The sequence below is a fragment of the Hippopotamus amphibius genome, chromosome X (assembly GCF_030028045.1).
Source record: "Hippopotamus amphibius kiboko isolate mHipAmp2 chromosome X, mHipAmp2.hap2, whole genome shotgun sequence".
Lineage (NCBI taxonomy): Eukaryota > Metazoa > Chordata > Mammalia > Artiodactyla > Hippopotamidae > Hippopotamus > Hippopotamus amphibius.
The window spans coordinates 31,647,227-31,662,290 of record NC_080203.1 but is presented as its reverse complement, the minus strand read 5'-3'; the positions used below and the strand labels follow the sequence as shown (position 1 = coordinate 31,662,290).

At 39.4% G+C, this 15,064-nt stretch overlaps 1 protein-coding gene across 9 annotated transcripts in view; it reads right to left on the bottom strand.

The window, feature by feature from the left end:
- UPF3B (UPF3B regulator of nonsense mediated mRNA decay) overlaps positions 1-15,064 on the bottom strand; it is a 40,809-nt gene that overhangs the window by 9,157 nt on the left and 16,588 nt on the right. For 7 of the 9 annotated variants that reach the window (XM_057718781.1, XM_057718782.1, XM_057718786.1 and 4 more), the window contains exons 1-4: positions 6,915-7,134; positions 5,930-6,036; positions 5,652-5,758; positions 1,272-1,370 (exon numbers count right to left, since the gene is read on the bottom strand). In XM_057718781.1, coding sequence (XP_057574764.1) covers positions 1,272-1,370; positions 5,652-5,758; positions 5,930-6,036; positions 6,915-7,070 — 469 coding nt within the window. In that variant the 5' untranslated portion in view covers positions 7,071-7,134. Of the gene's footprint in view, positions 1-1,271; positions 1,371-5,651; positions 5,759-5,929; positions 6,037-6,914; positions 7,135-15,064 lie in introns of those variants that run through there. The other 2 variants (XM_057718785.1, XM_057718784.1) reach the window with 2 other exon arrangements.

Below are 15,064 nucleotides of genomic sequence, written 5' to 3'. Positions count from 1 at the left end.
AAATCACCACTCCTACTAATCCAGAGTCACACTTATGGGAAAACTGCAAGCTATAGTTATGGGACCTTCAGAAAGTATCATGTATAGCATGGAAGCAGTTTCTGCATGGGTACACCTCACTTTAATTAAACTCAGCATATGAAAATCGGGTGCTCTAAACAGATAAATGAGGGGAGATGTCCTACATGTGGCACTAGAGGTGATGGTGACTCCTGGAATTCTTTCCAAGATGCCTCCGACATCAGAAAGGGTAACACATCTGAGTCACTATATTGTATCTGGAGCATGCATTGTGGAGCATGTCACTTGATCTAGTCTTCAAGATCTGAATCTATGATATAATCAATAAGCAGCTGTGTGTTGGGTGTCTTCTGTGTTTTCTTTATAAAGTACCCACTATAGTAATAAATAATGGAAACCAAACTAGTTGATTCTAAAATACCACTCTGATATAAAATATTGCAGCTAAGTCCTTATCCAGCACAACCACATTATAGAGATCTCAAAATTTGGATCCAATTTACTGTAAATGGCAATTATTTCAGTTTTTTAGTTCCAGTATTTCAGGTCAATGTAATTACTAAGTGTGCAGTTAACTGCACATTCAAAGCCTAGAAAACAGGACTGGCCACTACAGCTACTTAATATATTAAGTTACACAAGTACAGAAAAGTTTCCATTACAGCTCTCAATAACTGCTCCTCTTTATAAAAATGGAAACCAAAGTCAAATAAACAATCATAAAAATGGTAAAAGGCCTCAAGGAGTTGTAATTTGAAACATCTGATTTTTTTCAATTGTCTTCTAATGAATATACCTAAGGTGACTTACTACTCAACAGTCAAAACATATTGCTTAATGGTGAAGGAATGAAAAGCCATTAGCCAAAGAAAGTAAAAACTAGAGGAAACCCATCTCCATTCTAACAAGCAAAGCTTTCATCAGTGAATTACATTTCTCATGAACTTTATTTTATATGTTTTCTTAATTTAAAAGATTGGAGTCCACTTAATTCCCACAAACGTAATATTTTTAAAAAACCCATGACCCTGCTATATATATAACACAGGGAACTCTACTTAACATTCTGTAATAACCCATAAGGGAGAAGAATCTGAAAAAGAATGGATGTATGTATATGTATAACTGAATCACTTTGCTGTACACCTGAAACTACACAACATTGTAAATCAACTAATTCCAATATAAAATAAAAATAAAATAAAAAAACCCCATGGCATTAGCATTACATAACTAGAGCTATACTGTACCATCATCGATAGTCCCAACTTTAGTATCTCTTTTCTTTGTCTTCTTTTTGGCAGCTTTTTGAAAAGGTGCAAATTCTACTATGGCAGGATATTCCTGACCTGTTTAGAAAAAATAGCACACTTGCTATAAGAAAGAAAATGTCAAAAGTGGATATGAGTCAACCCACCACTCTCTAGGCCTCCTTTGATGACAGTGATCTGAATAGGTCTCTCAACAGGCATAAATCACACGGGCACAACTAAAATCAACATGTTACCAAAGGAGCCCCCAATTCATGCTGATAACATAATGAAAAGATAGGGGAGGGGATTAAAATATTTATTTAAATTCAACTTCTAAAGTGTGATATTGTGATATGTGGGGGGGAAAAATCTACAAACAAATTTTCATTTAAAAAAATACATCAGAGGGAATTCCCTGGCGGTCCAGTGGTTAGTACTCAGACTTTCACTGCACGGGCCCAGGTTTGATCCCTAGTGGGGGACCTAAGATCCAGCAAGCCATGCGGCACAGCTAAAAAAAACCCAAACAAACAAAAAACAAAACAGATCACAATATGTCAAAAGTCACCAAATGCACACGTAAAATGGATGCATTTTAATATGTAAATTATACCTTAATAAAATTGATTTTTTTTTTTGTAAGTGCAAAAAAAATACATCAGAAATCTCTAGAAAAGGTAAAGCTATAGAGATAGAAAGTAAATTAGTGCTTGTCTAGAGATAGGGAGTACCAGCTAATGGGTATGAGGTTTCTCTTTAGAGTGAAAAACGTGTTCTAAAATTAGATTGTGGTGACAGCTGCACAACTCTGTGAATATACTAAAAAACACTGAACTGTACACTTTAAAAGGGTGAATTTTATGGCATGTGTATTATATCTCAGTAAAGCTGTTATTAAAAAATATACCAGATGGGACTTCCCTGGTGGCGCAGTGGTTAAGACTCCATGCTCCCAACGCAGGGGGCCTGGGTTTAATCGCTGATCAGGGAACTAGATCCTACATGCATGTCACAACTAAGAATTCACATGCCACAACTAAGGAGCTGGTGAGCTGCAACTAAGGAGACTGTGAGATGCAACTAAGGAGCATTCCTGCCGCAACTAAGACCCAGTGCAACCAAATAAAAAAATACAGCAGAAGATACCAAAAGCACAGGCAATAAAAGTGAAAAATAGGTAAACTGTCCTACATCAAAATTAGGAACTTCTATGCATCTAGGGACACTCAACAGAGTGAAAAGGAAGCCTATAGAGTTGGAGAAAATATTTGCAAGTCATAAATCTGTTAAGGGGTCAATGTACAGGATATGTAAAAAAAAAATCCTACAAACAACCAAAAAAACGCAAATAATCTGATCAAAAAATGTTCAAAGGACTCGAATAGACATTTCTCCAGAGATGGTATATAAATGGCCAATAAGCAAATGAAAAGATGCTATGTGCTCAAGCACATGATAAGATTTAAATTACTACCTCACTAATCATTAGGGAAATGCAAGTCAAAACCACAATGAAATATCACCTTACACCTGTCAGAATGATTACTATTAAAGGGGGAAAAAAACCCAGAAAATAGCAAGTGTTGACAAGGACATGGAGAAATTAGAACTTTCATGCATTACTGGTGGGAATATAAAATGGTGCAGCCACTATGGAAAACAGTATGGTGGTTCCTCAAAAAATTAAAAATAGAATTACTGTATGACCCCACAATTCCACTTTGGGGTATATATTCAAAAGAAGTGAAGGCAGAGACTTGAACCAATGTTTGTACATTCATAGCAGCTATTGTGAATAATTTCACAATAGGCCAAATGTCCCTCAACAGATGAATGGATAAAGAAAATGAAGTATACATATACAATAGAAAAGGAAATTCTGACACATGCTACAACATGGAGCAACCTTTAGGACATTATGCTAAGTGAAATAAGCCAGTCACTAAAAGTCCAATACTGTGATTCCACTTATATGAGATACCTAGAATGGTCAACTTCATAGACAGAAAGGGTGGTTCATAGAGGTAGAATGTAGTTGCCAGAGGCTGGGGGAGGGAGAAATGGGGAGTTGTTTAATGGGCAGAGTTTCAGTCTTACAAGATGAAGAACTAGACACTGGTTGCAGAACAATGTGAATGTATTCAACACTACTGAACTGCACACTTAGAAATGGTTAAGATGGTAAATTTTATTCATGTGTATTTTACCACAATTTTTAATAATGCAAAAAACCAAAAAAAGCAATGAGGTAATAATACATACTATTACATGGATGAAACTTGAAAACATACTAAGTAAAAGAGGCAGTCACAAAAGGCCACATATTGTATGATTCAGTTCATATGAAATGTCCAGAACAAGGAAATCCATAGCTAGTAGATTAGTGGTTGCTAGGGGGAGAGGAGAACGGGCGATAACTGCTAATGAATACAGGATTCTTTTTGAAGCCATGAAAACATTCTGGAATTACATAGTGGTGATGGTTACAAAACTTGTAAATATACTAAAAACCATTGAATTTTATGGTATGTGAGTTACATCTCAATAATAATTAAAAAAAAAAAAAAACCAAGTAACTACTGGAAAAATACACCAGATCCCTGCTAAAGAATAATGTCATACAAGGTATAAAATACCATCCTTGGATCTTTGGCATATAAACATAAGCCAGGATAAATTACTAGAATTGACAATAAGGCATCACAAAGCAGTCACACAGGAAACAAGATTTTAGAAATCCTAGTAAATGCAGAATCATATTACCTTAATAACTGATATATTTGAGAAGGAATAGATAAAACAGACTGAAGCAGAAGGAAATTGTGGAAGATAGGCTGAAAAAAACAGATGTGAGGCCAAACTATGGAAGATGCTGACTACCTGACTACAGAATTTGGACTTTTTTTCACAACTGCTATCTTAAGTCACTATTTTCAAAAAGATTAATTTCATGGCAATATGAAACTAAATTATATAGGGACTTCCCTGGTGGTGCAAGTGGTTAACAATCCTCCTGCCAATGCAGGGGACACAGGTTCAAACCCTAGTCCAGGAAGATCCCACCTGCCTTGGAGCAACTAAGCCTGTCTGCCACAACTACTGAGCCTGCACTCTAGAGCCCACGAGCCACAACTACTGAGCCCGCATGCCGCAACTACTGAAGCCTGTGCACGCCTAGAGCCCGTGCTCTAGAAGAGAAGCCACTGCAATGAGAAGCCTGTGCACCACAACAAAAAGTAGCCCCCACTCGCCACAACTAAAGAAAGCCCATGCACAGTAACAAAGACCCAGTGCAGCCAAAAAGTAAAAAAAAAAAAAAAAAAAAAAAAAGACGAAATTACACAGAAAATTGAAAAAAATGGAAAATCCTTTAAGTTTAGAGACAGTGGTTGTCTAAGCATTAGGTGATGAGGATATAAAGTGTGAAAGTATTATTAAGTCTAGATAAACAAGATGTTAAAAAGCAATAAATTGACAAAATCCATCACTTGTTTACATGTAAGGGATGAAAAAGAGAGGAAAAAGTTAAACACAACTCAGATTTCCAGGAAATCACTGCTATCTACTGGAATAAACTTGGAGTGGAGAAGTAGCTGGTTTGAGGGGATTAATAAAAGCTGGACAAACACAGTAGCAATCCTTCAACTTTTTACTGGCATATTCCCTGACAAAGACTTCATTTTTTACCAACTTTGAAGTAATACTGAAATAGCATAACCTAACAAGAAGACACATCATTCATCTATGATTGCAAAGCCAAAAGGAAAGTGACAAATGGCAGCTTGGACATTCTCTGGCTAAATGTGGCAAGCAGCAAATAATGAGAGTTAAGGCAGAAGTTTTTCTTCCCTATAAACTCCTGGACACAAAGTGGGAACTCATCAAGTTCAATGTTTTAATTACATACAACTTAGAATGTTAAACAGTACTCCAACTGGCAACTACTGACATAAAGAATCTGAATTAAATAAGTATTGGTTCTTGAAGCAAGATGAAAAGTAAATATTTAAAATTTGTCATACAAGTTTAAAGAGTCATTTATCAGTATCACTGCTGAAACTAGTAAATACTCAAAACAGATCATCATACAGGGCAAAAGAACTGTCACAGGAGCAGAAAATAGTGGCAGTTTCATTCAGTTGATCAAACTACAGAAATAATAGGTTAATACAAATTCCTGAGGACTGTAAAAAGTCATATTATCTGTTTATAAGGCTGTCATAAGCTTATCAAATGTGTAACACTCTTTAAATGTTGCTCATCTTATCACCCAGGATTTCAGAAACGCCATGAAGGCATCAAGAAAACACTGTGATACACACATTGTCTTAAGCATACAAATGACAAAGAAATTCCCCTTCAGTTAAAAGGACTCACCTTTATTGTCAAGGAATACATAACCATCAAAACGATCCCTGAACAAAATAATGTCCTCCTGGTTTTTAAAGTTGATGTATGCTCTGGCATACATATGAGGATACAGACTGCAGGGAGGAAAGCAATTATATAAATGTGCTTGCAGGTGTCTGGCTGAATTACAAGTATGCATACATTAAAAAGACAGGCTCAAAAATCAAATAGAAAACATTAGGATAAAAAAGAATGGAAGAAACCTTTTTCATTTACCCCCTCCCTCTTTTATTTATTTATTTTACCTAGTATCATTAGAAAAAAACTCAAAATAATCATGCTCAGGCATAGGCTGAAGATGTTCCTGAAGCTGCTCCTTGGTCAAAGTGGGCGGTAATCTCCGAATTACCACCTTAAGAAATGAATAAGGAAAATAAAATTAGTACAAATCAATTTTCTGTCATACCTGAATCACTGTCCCTGAAGAAAGTTGGCCTTTAAAAGATGAGATCACTTCTAAAAACCCAAGAGAATGTTCAGAACGCTCAGAATGATTAGTCAAACATAATAGTAACGTAGTTAAAAAAAAAAACTCTCAGAAACGAGAAGTGCCTGGAGAAAGGAAAATCTCAGGTTCTGTTAACCGGAAGCCCCACAGTTTACTAGGTTTTCGCCTCATTTTCTATCACCCATTTTAAGTAGTGGTAAGAAATTAGTAAACTAACCCTGGTCTTTTGTGGGTGCCATGAATTCTCGATTTATTAATATTTCCCTACCACATCCAATACATCCTAAAATCCTCAATCAGCATAAAGAATTCAAAATTCTAAGGCATACCCCAAATTCCCTCATTGCTCCCCAAATAGGATGCACCCGATCTGGCCCTCAGATCATTAATACCCCCCACTCACCTATTCCCTCAACTAGCCTCTATTAATATTCCTATCACAATCTACTCCCATCCTTGATGGCCCCTTCACTATTTAATAATTCCCCCAATTCCTCATTCTCTTCACTATCGCTGCCCCTCCCATTATCATCTCACAGCTCTGATCTAAACACTTCTTGTCTGGGAATCCCCCCGCCCTCCCTCACTCCCATCCCGGGGCTCGGCCGGGAGGGGCTCTCCCTATTTCGGGCGAGTGGATGAGACAGGGTGATGCGACTTTCACTCAAGTGAAGAAACAGAGGAAGAGACTGGGAGAGAGAGAGGGCAGCCCCATTCCCAACCATCCTCCACGGGTGGCGGAACCGTCCCGCCCTCTCCTGGGCCAACAGCCGGCCAGACACCTTGCTCAATGCCTCTTTCTTCTCCTTGTTCCGATCCTGTTTATCTTCCCCTTTGGTGCTGTCCCCCGAAGCCCCACCGCCGCTGCCTGTGGCCCCCGGGGGAGTCAAGAGGGTTACTCGCTTCTCCTTAGGCCTATGCTCCTTCTCCTCCTTCATGGCCACGGTTTCGCTCCTCACGGCGGTAGCTCGGCCTAAACGCTGCGCCGGGCACCTACGCCTCCCGGCCCAATTTGGGCAGAACTCCGCCCACAACAAACGCCCCTAGTGATAGGCGGAGCCCAGCGTTCCATTGGGCCCCGCCAGGATCTCGCGAGACTTCAGGCCGTCCGCTTCCTCCGGTGGAAAGGTTGTAACACCTGGCCTTAGCTTCCCGCCGGCCGAATCCTCGCACCGCCCAATCCCCATGCGGCCCAGACTCCCTCGGGGCACGTCATTAGCAACTCCGCCATCTTGGCTGGGACAAGTATTTCACGGACTACAAATCCCGGCATACAAAGCAGTTACCCGCTTCTGGCCGGGAGATATGGAGTAGCCGTAGGTATCTCCGGGTTTTATTTGTAAATAAATAGAATCATTAATCTTGAAAGTTTCGTGTTTTTCAGTTCAAAAGATACGTTCTGCGGGCTTCGTTTTCCTCACAGATAAACCCGATGTTATCCAAAGTTTACCTCGCTAGAGGAACGACTTGTATTTTCTATCATTGGTTGTAAAGTGTGCTTTCAAAAGTTTTAGAATTTCTTTTCCTTGTATTGATTAGGATTCACAGGCACTTAATAAACACGCACAGAACACTGACATTTAAAGGAGCATTTTGACCAAAATGTACAAGATGTGTTTTTATCAAATTTTTTTTAAAAGCAAAAGGAACCTATCATAGTACTGATGTCCCGCAGGGAGGAGAAAATAAAATAAAACCCAACTTATTTTAGATGGGATTACCCTTCTTAATGCTTTTAAAAAGGCCAATTATGCATTATTTATAATAGCCTCAAACTGGAAGCAAGCCAAATGTCTGTCAACTGCATAAACAAAATGTGGCACATCCATAGAATGAAATACTACTCAGCGATAAAAATGAACTGAGATACATCCATCCACATGAATGAATCTCAAAATGATTGTGCTGAGTGAAAGAATCAGGACACAAAGAGAGTACATGCTGTATGATCACACTGATAGGAAATTCCAGAAAAGGTAAAACTGTAGTGAGAGAAAACAGATCAATGATTGCCAGGAGACAGTGGTGGGAAGGGATTGACTGCAGAAGGGCTCCAGGAAACGTTTTGGAATAATGAAAAATGCTCTTTATCATGATTGCGGTGGTGGGTACATGACTGCACACATTTGTGTAAACTCATCGAGTTGTACACTTAAAACTGGCAAATATTATTTTACATAAATTATATTTCAATGAAATTCAGCCCCTCAAAGGAAATGCAAAGTTTGAAAAATATTGCTCAGCAAAAGCCCCAGGAGGCTCCTCAGGAGAATGGGATGGAAGACACATCTGTCTCCTTCTCCAAACCCAAGAAAAAGAAATCTTTTTCCATGGAGGAGCTGGTTAGTAGTGATCTTTTTTTTTATTTTATAAATTTATTTATTTATTTTATTTATTTATTGGCTGTGTTGTGTCTTCGTTGCTGCACACAGGCTTTCTCTAGTTGCTGCGAGTGGGGGCTACTCTTCATTGTGGTGCACAGGCTCCTCATTGTAGTGGCTTCTCTTGTGGAGCATGGGCCCTAGGCGTGTGGGCTTCAATAGTTGTAGCACATGGGCTCAATAGTTGTGGCTCATGGGCTCTAGAGCACAGGCTCAATAGTTGTGGTGCACGGGCTTAGTTGCTCCCTGGCTTGTGGAATCTTCCCAGAGCAGGGCTCGAACCCATGTGCCCTGCATTGGCAGGCGGATTCTTCACCACTGTGCCACCTAGGAAGTCCCTAGTAGTGATCTTAAAGAGACAGCTGTCAGTGGAAGTCTTTCTAAGAGAAAGAAATCTTTCCCCAAAGAGGAACCAGTTAGTGACCCCAAAGGGTCAGGAAACAAGAGTGTCCCCAAGAAAAAGAGGAAGTTCTCTTCCAAGGAGGAGCCACTCAGCAATGGACCTTGTGGTGTGCTCCAAGGACAAAGAACAAGATAAACTCAAAGGGCCAGTATCACCAGAACAGAGAGTTACCGAACCCTTATCACTCTGTCACACAGCAAGCATTGCAACATCTCTGAGCCTTCCCAAGGAGCGTGCTTTGTTCCTTTCCCATCCCATATAAGGGAAGGTAGCCATCTCATTCTTCTCGCACTCCGCACCTTGGAAACATGCAGACCCTACCCAATCAGCACATGACTCACAACAAGTCCCTTTGTTCCCTGGCTATAAAAACAAACAAGCAACCCATGCTCATCGTTGACTCTCTCTGGCTACCAGGAAGTCGGCCCGCTGTTCTAGCAGCGTCCCTTCTCTTTATTTTTATTTATTTATTTATTTTCCTGAGGTGATACATTTTTGAAACTCATTTTAACGTGTTATATTTTGGGTTTTGTTTTAGTTGTTTGTTGCTCCCAATACCTAGCCTGGGTGGTCCAAGCTCCAGCATTCATTCCACTGGCTCTTCAGCCTCTTTAGTTCCTACTCATTCATTAGTTCATTTGGTGCTTGCCTTGTTCCAGGCACTGGGCTTGAGCAAGTCTCAGTTATGTCCGTGTGTCTGTCCCTGATCGGGTCAGCGTTCAGAGAGAGCTCAGCCCCCCGGCCCCTGAGCCCCTTCTCTCTGTGTCCAGACAAGATCACTTGTTCTCTCACTTGTTCTCAGGACCTTCTCTTTAATAAATCCTATCTTCTTTACATTCTGCCTTATGTCTGGAAATTCTTTTTCAACCCGCGCTCAGACCACAACACACCCAAAGAGGCTGCTGCCAGCAAGAGCAGCAGCTCCAAAAATAGAAAAAGCTCCAAAAGCTATCCCAGGAAAATTAGAAGGGAAATTTCCCTGGTGAGGCATAACTTGCAGAGATATTTCCCAACCTAAGCCTATACCTCAACAAAAAGAAAAATATTGCTCTAAATGATAGCGCATTTGTATTTCATCGTGGAATGGTTGTAGATTCAACAGTATCTTACATTTGATGAAATACAAATGCGCTATCATTTAGAGCAATATTTTTCTTTTGTTTCTTTTTATTGAGATACAGGCTTGGGTTATTTTGTATACCAAGAAAGAAAAAAAATGCTGTCAACTGAACTACGACACACCATCAATTTTAAGATGCACCTTGATTTCAGAGGTGTTAAAATGTGAAAAAAAAAGTCTTAGTATTAGTTGAATATATTATATCTGTTTTGTGTGCAATTAAGGAAAAAGGAGGCGAAACAGGAAAGAAGGGCAAATGATAAGTCAGAGAGAGACACAGACACCCAGATCGGCCAGGAACCAAGTTAAGGATGCAACAGAAACTCAAGTCAGAAAGCTGGCTCAGGGCCAAGGACCCATTTTTGCTGACATCTAGAATATATTACCCAGACTCCATTCTTAAATTTTCTCACCTCTGTTGCCAAGCATATGCTTTGAGTTCCTAAATCCTGTTGCTAAACTGTTTCCCTGTATTTGGGATCTGTTACTCACTCTTGCCTCTAGCACCTGCCTACTCTTACAAGCATAGCTTAAGTATCTGCCTCTGACCTCTTATTTAGCTTTGTGTTTACATCTTGGTGTATGCCTGTTTTGGAGTGCTTGCTAGCTTTAAACAACTGCTGTATTTCAGTTGTCAGAACTAGATGTTCCAGGGCTCAGTCCTTAGACCTCTTTTCTATCTACGCTAACTCCTTTGTTAGTCTCATCTGTTCCTTTGGCTTTTCTCTCTTTGCTGACAACTCCAAAATTTGTATCACCAGCCCATACCTCTCCTCTGAATTCCAGACTCATATTTCCAACTGCCTACGTTGACATCTCCACTTAGATGTCTAACACATTCAGGTTCTCTGAACATGTCCAAAGCTGAACACCTGATCTCTTCTCACATCGCCTCTATTAGCTTCCTATTGCTGCTGAAACAAATTACCACAGATTTGTTGGGTTAAAATAACACACATTTATTATCTTACAGTTCTGTAGGTTAAACGTCCAACAGGGGTCTCACTGGACTAAAAGTGAGGTGATGGCAGGACTGAGTTCCTTCCTGGATACTCTAGGGGAGAATCTAATTCCTTGTCTTTTTCACATTCTTGAGGTTGCTCATATTCTTCAGCTCTTGGCCCTCCCCTCCATCTTCAAAGCCAATAACATAGCATCTCTCTCTGACCTGCTTCATCTGTTTCTTTCATTCTCTCTTCTGCTTCCCCCTTCCACTTTAAGGACCCCCTGTGACTACATTGTGCCCACCTGGGTAATCCAGGATATTCTCCCTGTGTTAAAGTCAGCTGACTAGCAACCTTAATTCCCTTTGCCATATAATTAAACATAGTTACAGGTTCTGGGGATTAGGGTGCAGACAATTTGAGGGGACATTATTTTGCCTACCACACACTGTAAAGTTTCCTTTTAATTAAAATGTTAAAGTATAACACATGTACAGATAACTGCACAAATAATCAAGATATAGCTTGATGAATTCTCATGGAGTGAATACACTCATGTAACTAGCACTGAGATCAAGAAGCAGAACATTGCCAGCATTCCAGATGTTCTCTTTGTGTCCCTTCCCAATTACTTCCCCCACCAAGAATACCACCATCCTAACTTCTAACACCATTGATTAGTTTTGCTTGTTTTAAACTGTATGGAAATTGAATCACACAGTATGTACTCTTTTATGTCGAGCTTCCTTCTCTCACCTTTTACTTATTTATTTACTTAGGCCACACCACGTGGCTTGTGGGATCTCAGTTCTCCCAGCAGGGATTGAATCTGGGCCACGGCAGTGAAAAATCCAGAATCCTAACCACTAGGCCCCCAGGGAACTCCCTCTCTCAACTTTTATGACTATGAGACTCATTTATGTTGTATGTAGCTTTGAATTGTTCATTCTCATTGCTGTGTAATATTCCATTGAATGAATCTACCACAATTCATTTATCCATTCCAATATTTGGGGTGCTGCTCTGAACTTCTAGTATGTGTTGTTTGGTGATCATATGTATGCATTTACATTGGATACATACCTAGGAGTGGAACTGCTGGATCACAGAGTAAGCATATGCTCCACTTGATTACTTACTGCCAAAGAGCTTTCCAAGAGGTTGTACCAATTTACTCTTACCAACAAGTGTGTGAGAGTCCCAGTTGCTTCACACCCTTCGCAACACTTGATACTGTCTGGTGGGTGTGTAGTGGTAGCTCATTGTAGTTTTACTTTGCATTTCTCTGATGATTAATGCAGTTGAGCATCTTTTCATGTTTATTTTTCACTGTATGCCTTTTTAACCTTTTGGTTAATATATTATTTATCCCAAAGCAAAAGAAAAAATAAATAAATAAAACCAAGCTGTGGAGGTGTTATGGCTCCTTTTCACCAGTTAAGGAGGAGAGCAAAAGAGAGACAGAGACAGAGACGGATAGAGAGAACTCTCCTGAAAGTTCCTTACATCATTGATTCTCAGTGTTTGATTTGCTCCAAGATCTTTCTTCCCACTTCCCAAGTTGGCAATATCATGGTTGGGACCCCACCATAGAAAAGCAGAAAGAAAATGTCTACACATACACAGAGAATAACCCTTACTTCAAAAATTCTTCCCTGGCCTTCATTGAACAGGATGCTTTTTACAAGTTGTATTGCCCCTTTTGTATTAAATCCCTTCACAAGTAAAATTCCTCCTGGGAATCACATGGGACTGCCCTAAGTTCAGCTCCACCCAGCATAATTGGCACTATATCACTGACATCTAATTTCAAGATCAAAGTGCCTTTCATTTAAATGCTGTTGTGTTTGTTGTTGTTGTTTTTGTTTTTTTTTCCCAATTCTGGCAAACTTTATTTTTTTATTGGAGTATAATTTCTTTACAATGTTGTGTTGGTTTCTGCTGTACAGTGAAGTGAATCAGCTCTGTGTATACATATATCCCCTCGCTCTTGGACCTCCCTCCCCTGTTGTTTTTAATTAATTCTTGATCCAGACCAGCTCTGAAACTACCCAAATCCCAAGCAGACGATTAGAAAAGGAGTTGGATAATTTATAAAGTACAAAAAAAATTCACATAAATGCCTGCTGATTCTATAGTTATCTGTAAAGGAAAGGATAATAGTTTATATATTAGCCAAGTTAAAGATATGTTTGAGAACTTTGGACACCAATGTAAAAAGGACGATTACATAGTATAATTATTTAAAGTACCTTCCCATTGGTCAGGGATTATAACAAAATATGTTAACCAGCTATTCCCCATGTCTGATGATGACATAAAACAGGAGGTAATGGAAGATATGACATAAACAATCCAGTTTCATGGGAAACAAAGGTGAATTTCTCAATTAAAAACATTCTTTTTCAGTTTAAAATTGGTGGTTGAGGCTTGGAGGGGTGACAGATTCTGAGTGAGAATACCACACTTATGTAAACTTGTAAGTAAATAAAATAAGGTTTAAAATCCTGAAAATGTATAATTTTCTCAGGGGAATAAACTTACCTGGTATAAAAGTCAAACAAAAATTAGAAGTTAATCATATTCTCTAATATGGACTTAGAAAGATCGTATGTACTGAGAGATTATATTTAGACAAAAGACTTATGGACTCACAACAACAGAAACAATGGTGAAAAAAGCTCAATTTTACCCTGTGCTGGGCACGTTAGGTGCGATAACTCATTTGGGCCTCACACCAGCCCTATGAGGTGGCTGCTATTACTTTCACTATTTTGCAGTGGGTGAAATTAAGACATGTTGCTGACTCAAAATTACATGGTTAGTAAGTAATACAGCTGATTCATGAACCCAAATTGTCTCCAAGGCTGCTAGTTAAAAAAAAAAAAAAAACTAGAAAAAATTAGTCATCTTAAAAATACTAGTAAATTCTCAGATGCAACAGTAATGTTAATAAAATGATGTTTATATTATAAAAATATGAAGAGATTTTGTCAAATATTAAACAAGTACAGTAACATATTCTATAGATACAGAAGTAAAGGAAGGACTTCCCTGGTGGTGCAGTGGTTAAGAATCCACCTGCCAATGCAGGGGACACGGGTTCGATCCCTGGCCCAGGAAGATCCCACATGCCATGGAGCAACTAAGCCCGTGCGCCACAGCTATTGAGCCTGAGCTCTAGAGCCCTCGACCCACAACTACTGATCCCACGTACCACAACTGCTGAAGCCCACACACCTAGAGCCCATGCTCCATAACAAGAGAAGCCACCACAATGAGAAGCCCACACACCACAATGAAGACCTAAGGCAGGACTTCCTAGGTGGTGCAGTGGTAAAGAATCCTCCTGCTAATGCAGGGGACACAGGTTCGAACCCTGACCTGGGAAGATTCCACATGCCACAGAGCAACTAAGCCTGAGCACCACAACTATTGAGCCTGTGCTCTAGAGCCCGTGAGCCACAACTACTGAGCCCATGTGCTGCAACTATTGAAGCCCACGTGCCTAGGGCCCGTGCTCCACAACAAGAGAAGCCACTACAATGAGGAGCCTGTGCACCACAATGAAGAGTAGCCCCCACTCGCAGCAACTAGAAAAAGCCCGTGTGCAGCAACGAAGACCCAATGCAGCCAATAAATAAATAAATAAATAAATTTATAAAAAAAGACATAATGCAGCCAATAAATTAATCAATTAATTAAATTTAAAAAAAGAAGTAAAGGAAGACTATTAGAAAGGGAAATAATGAACTTACAGAAATTCAGGTTTGAGGGATTTGGAGCTATAAAAAACCCCAAAGGGGAAAAGACATGAAAGATGGATATATAAGAAAAAAAAGTTACGATCAGAAATGTTTCTTATTTATGTATGGTAAACAATTACTAAGTAGAAACTTCTAAGGCTAAGGGGAAAATGGTTCAGAATTAATGCTTTCCTAATATCAAGTAGGGCAATGTTCCAAAGAGAAAAAAAAACTTCCAATGTTAAAAGAATCCATAATGTTACTGAATCAAACTTGGGTCTACTCACCCTATGCAGTCAAGCCAATCTACTGAAACTGGGTTGTGATGAAGGAAAGTA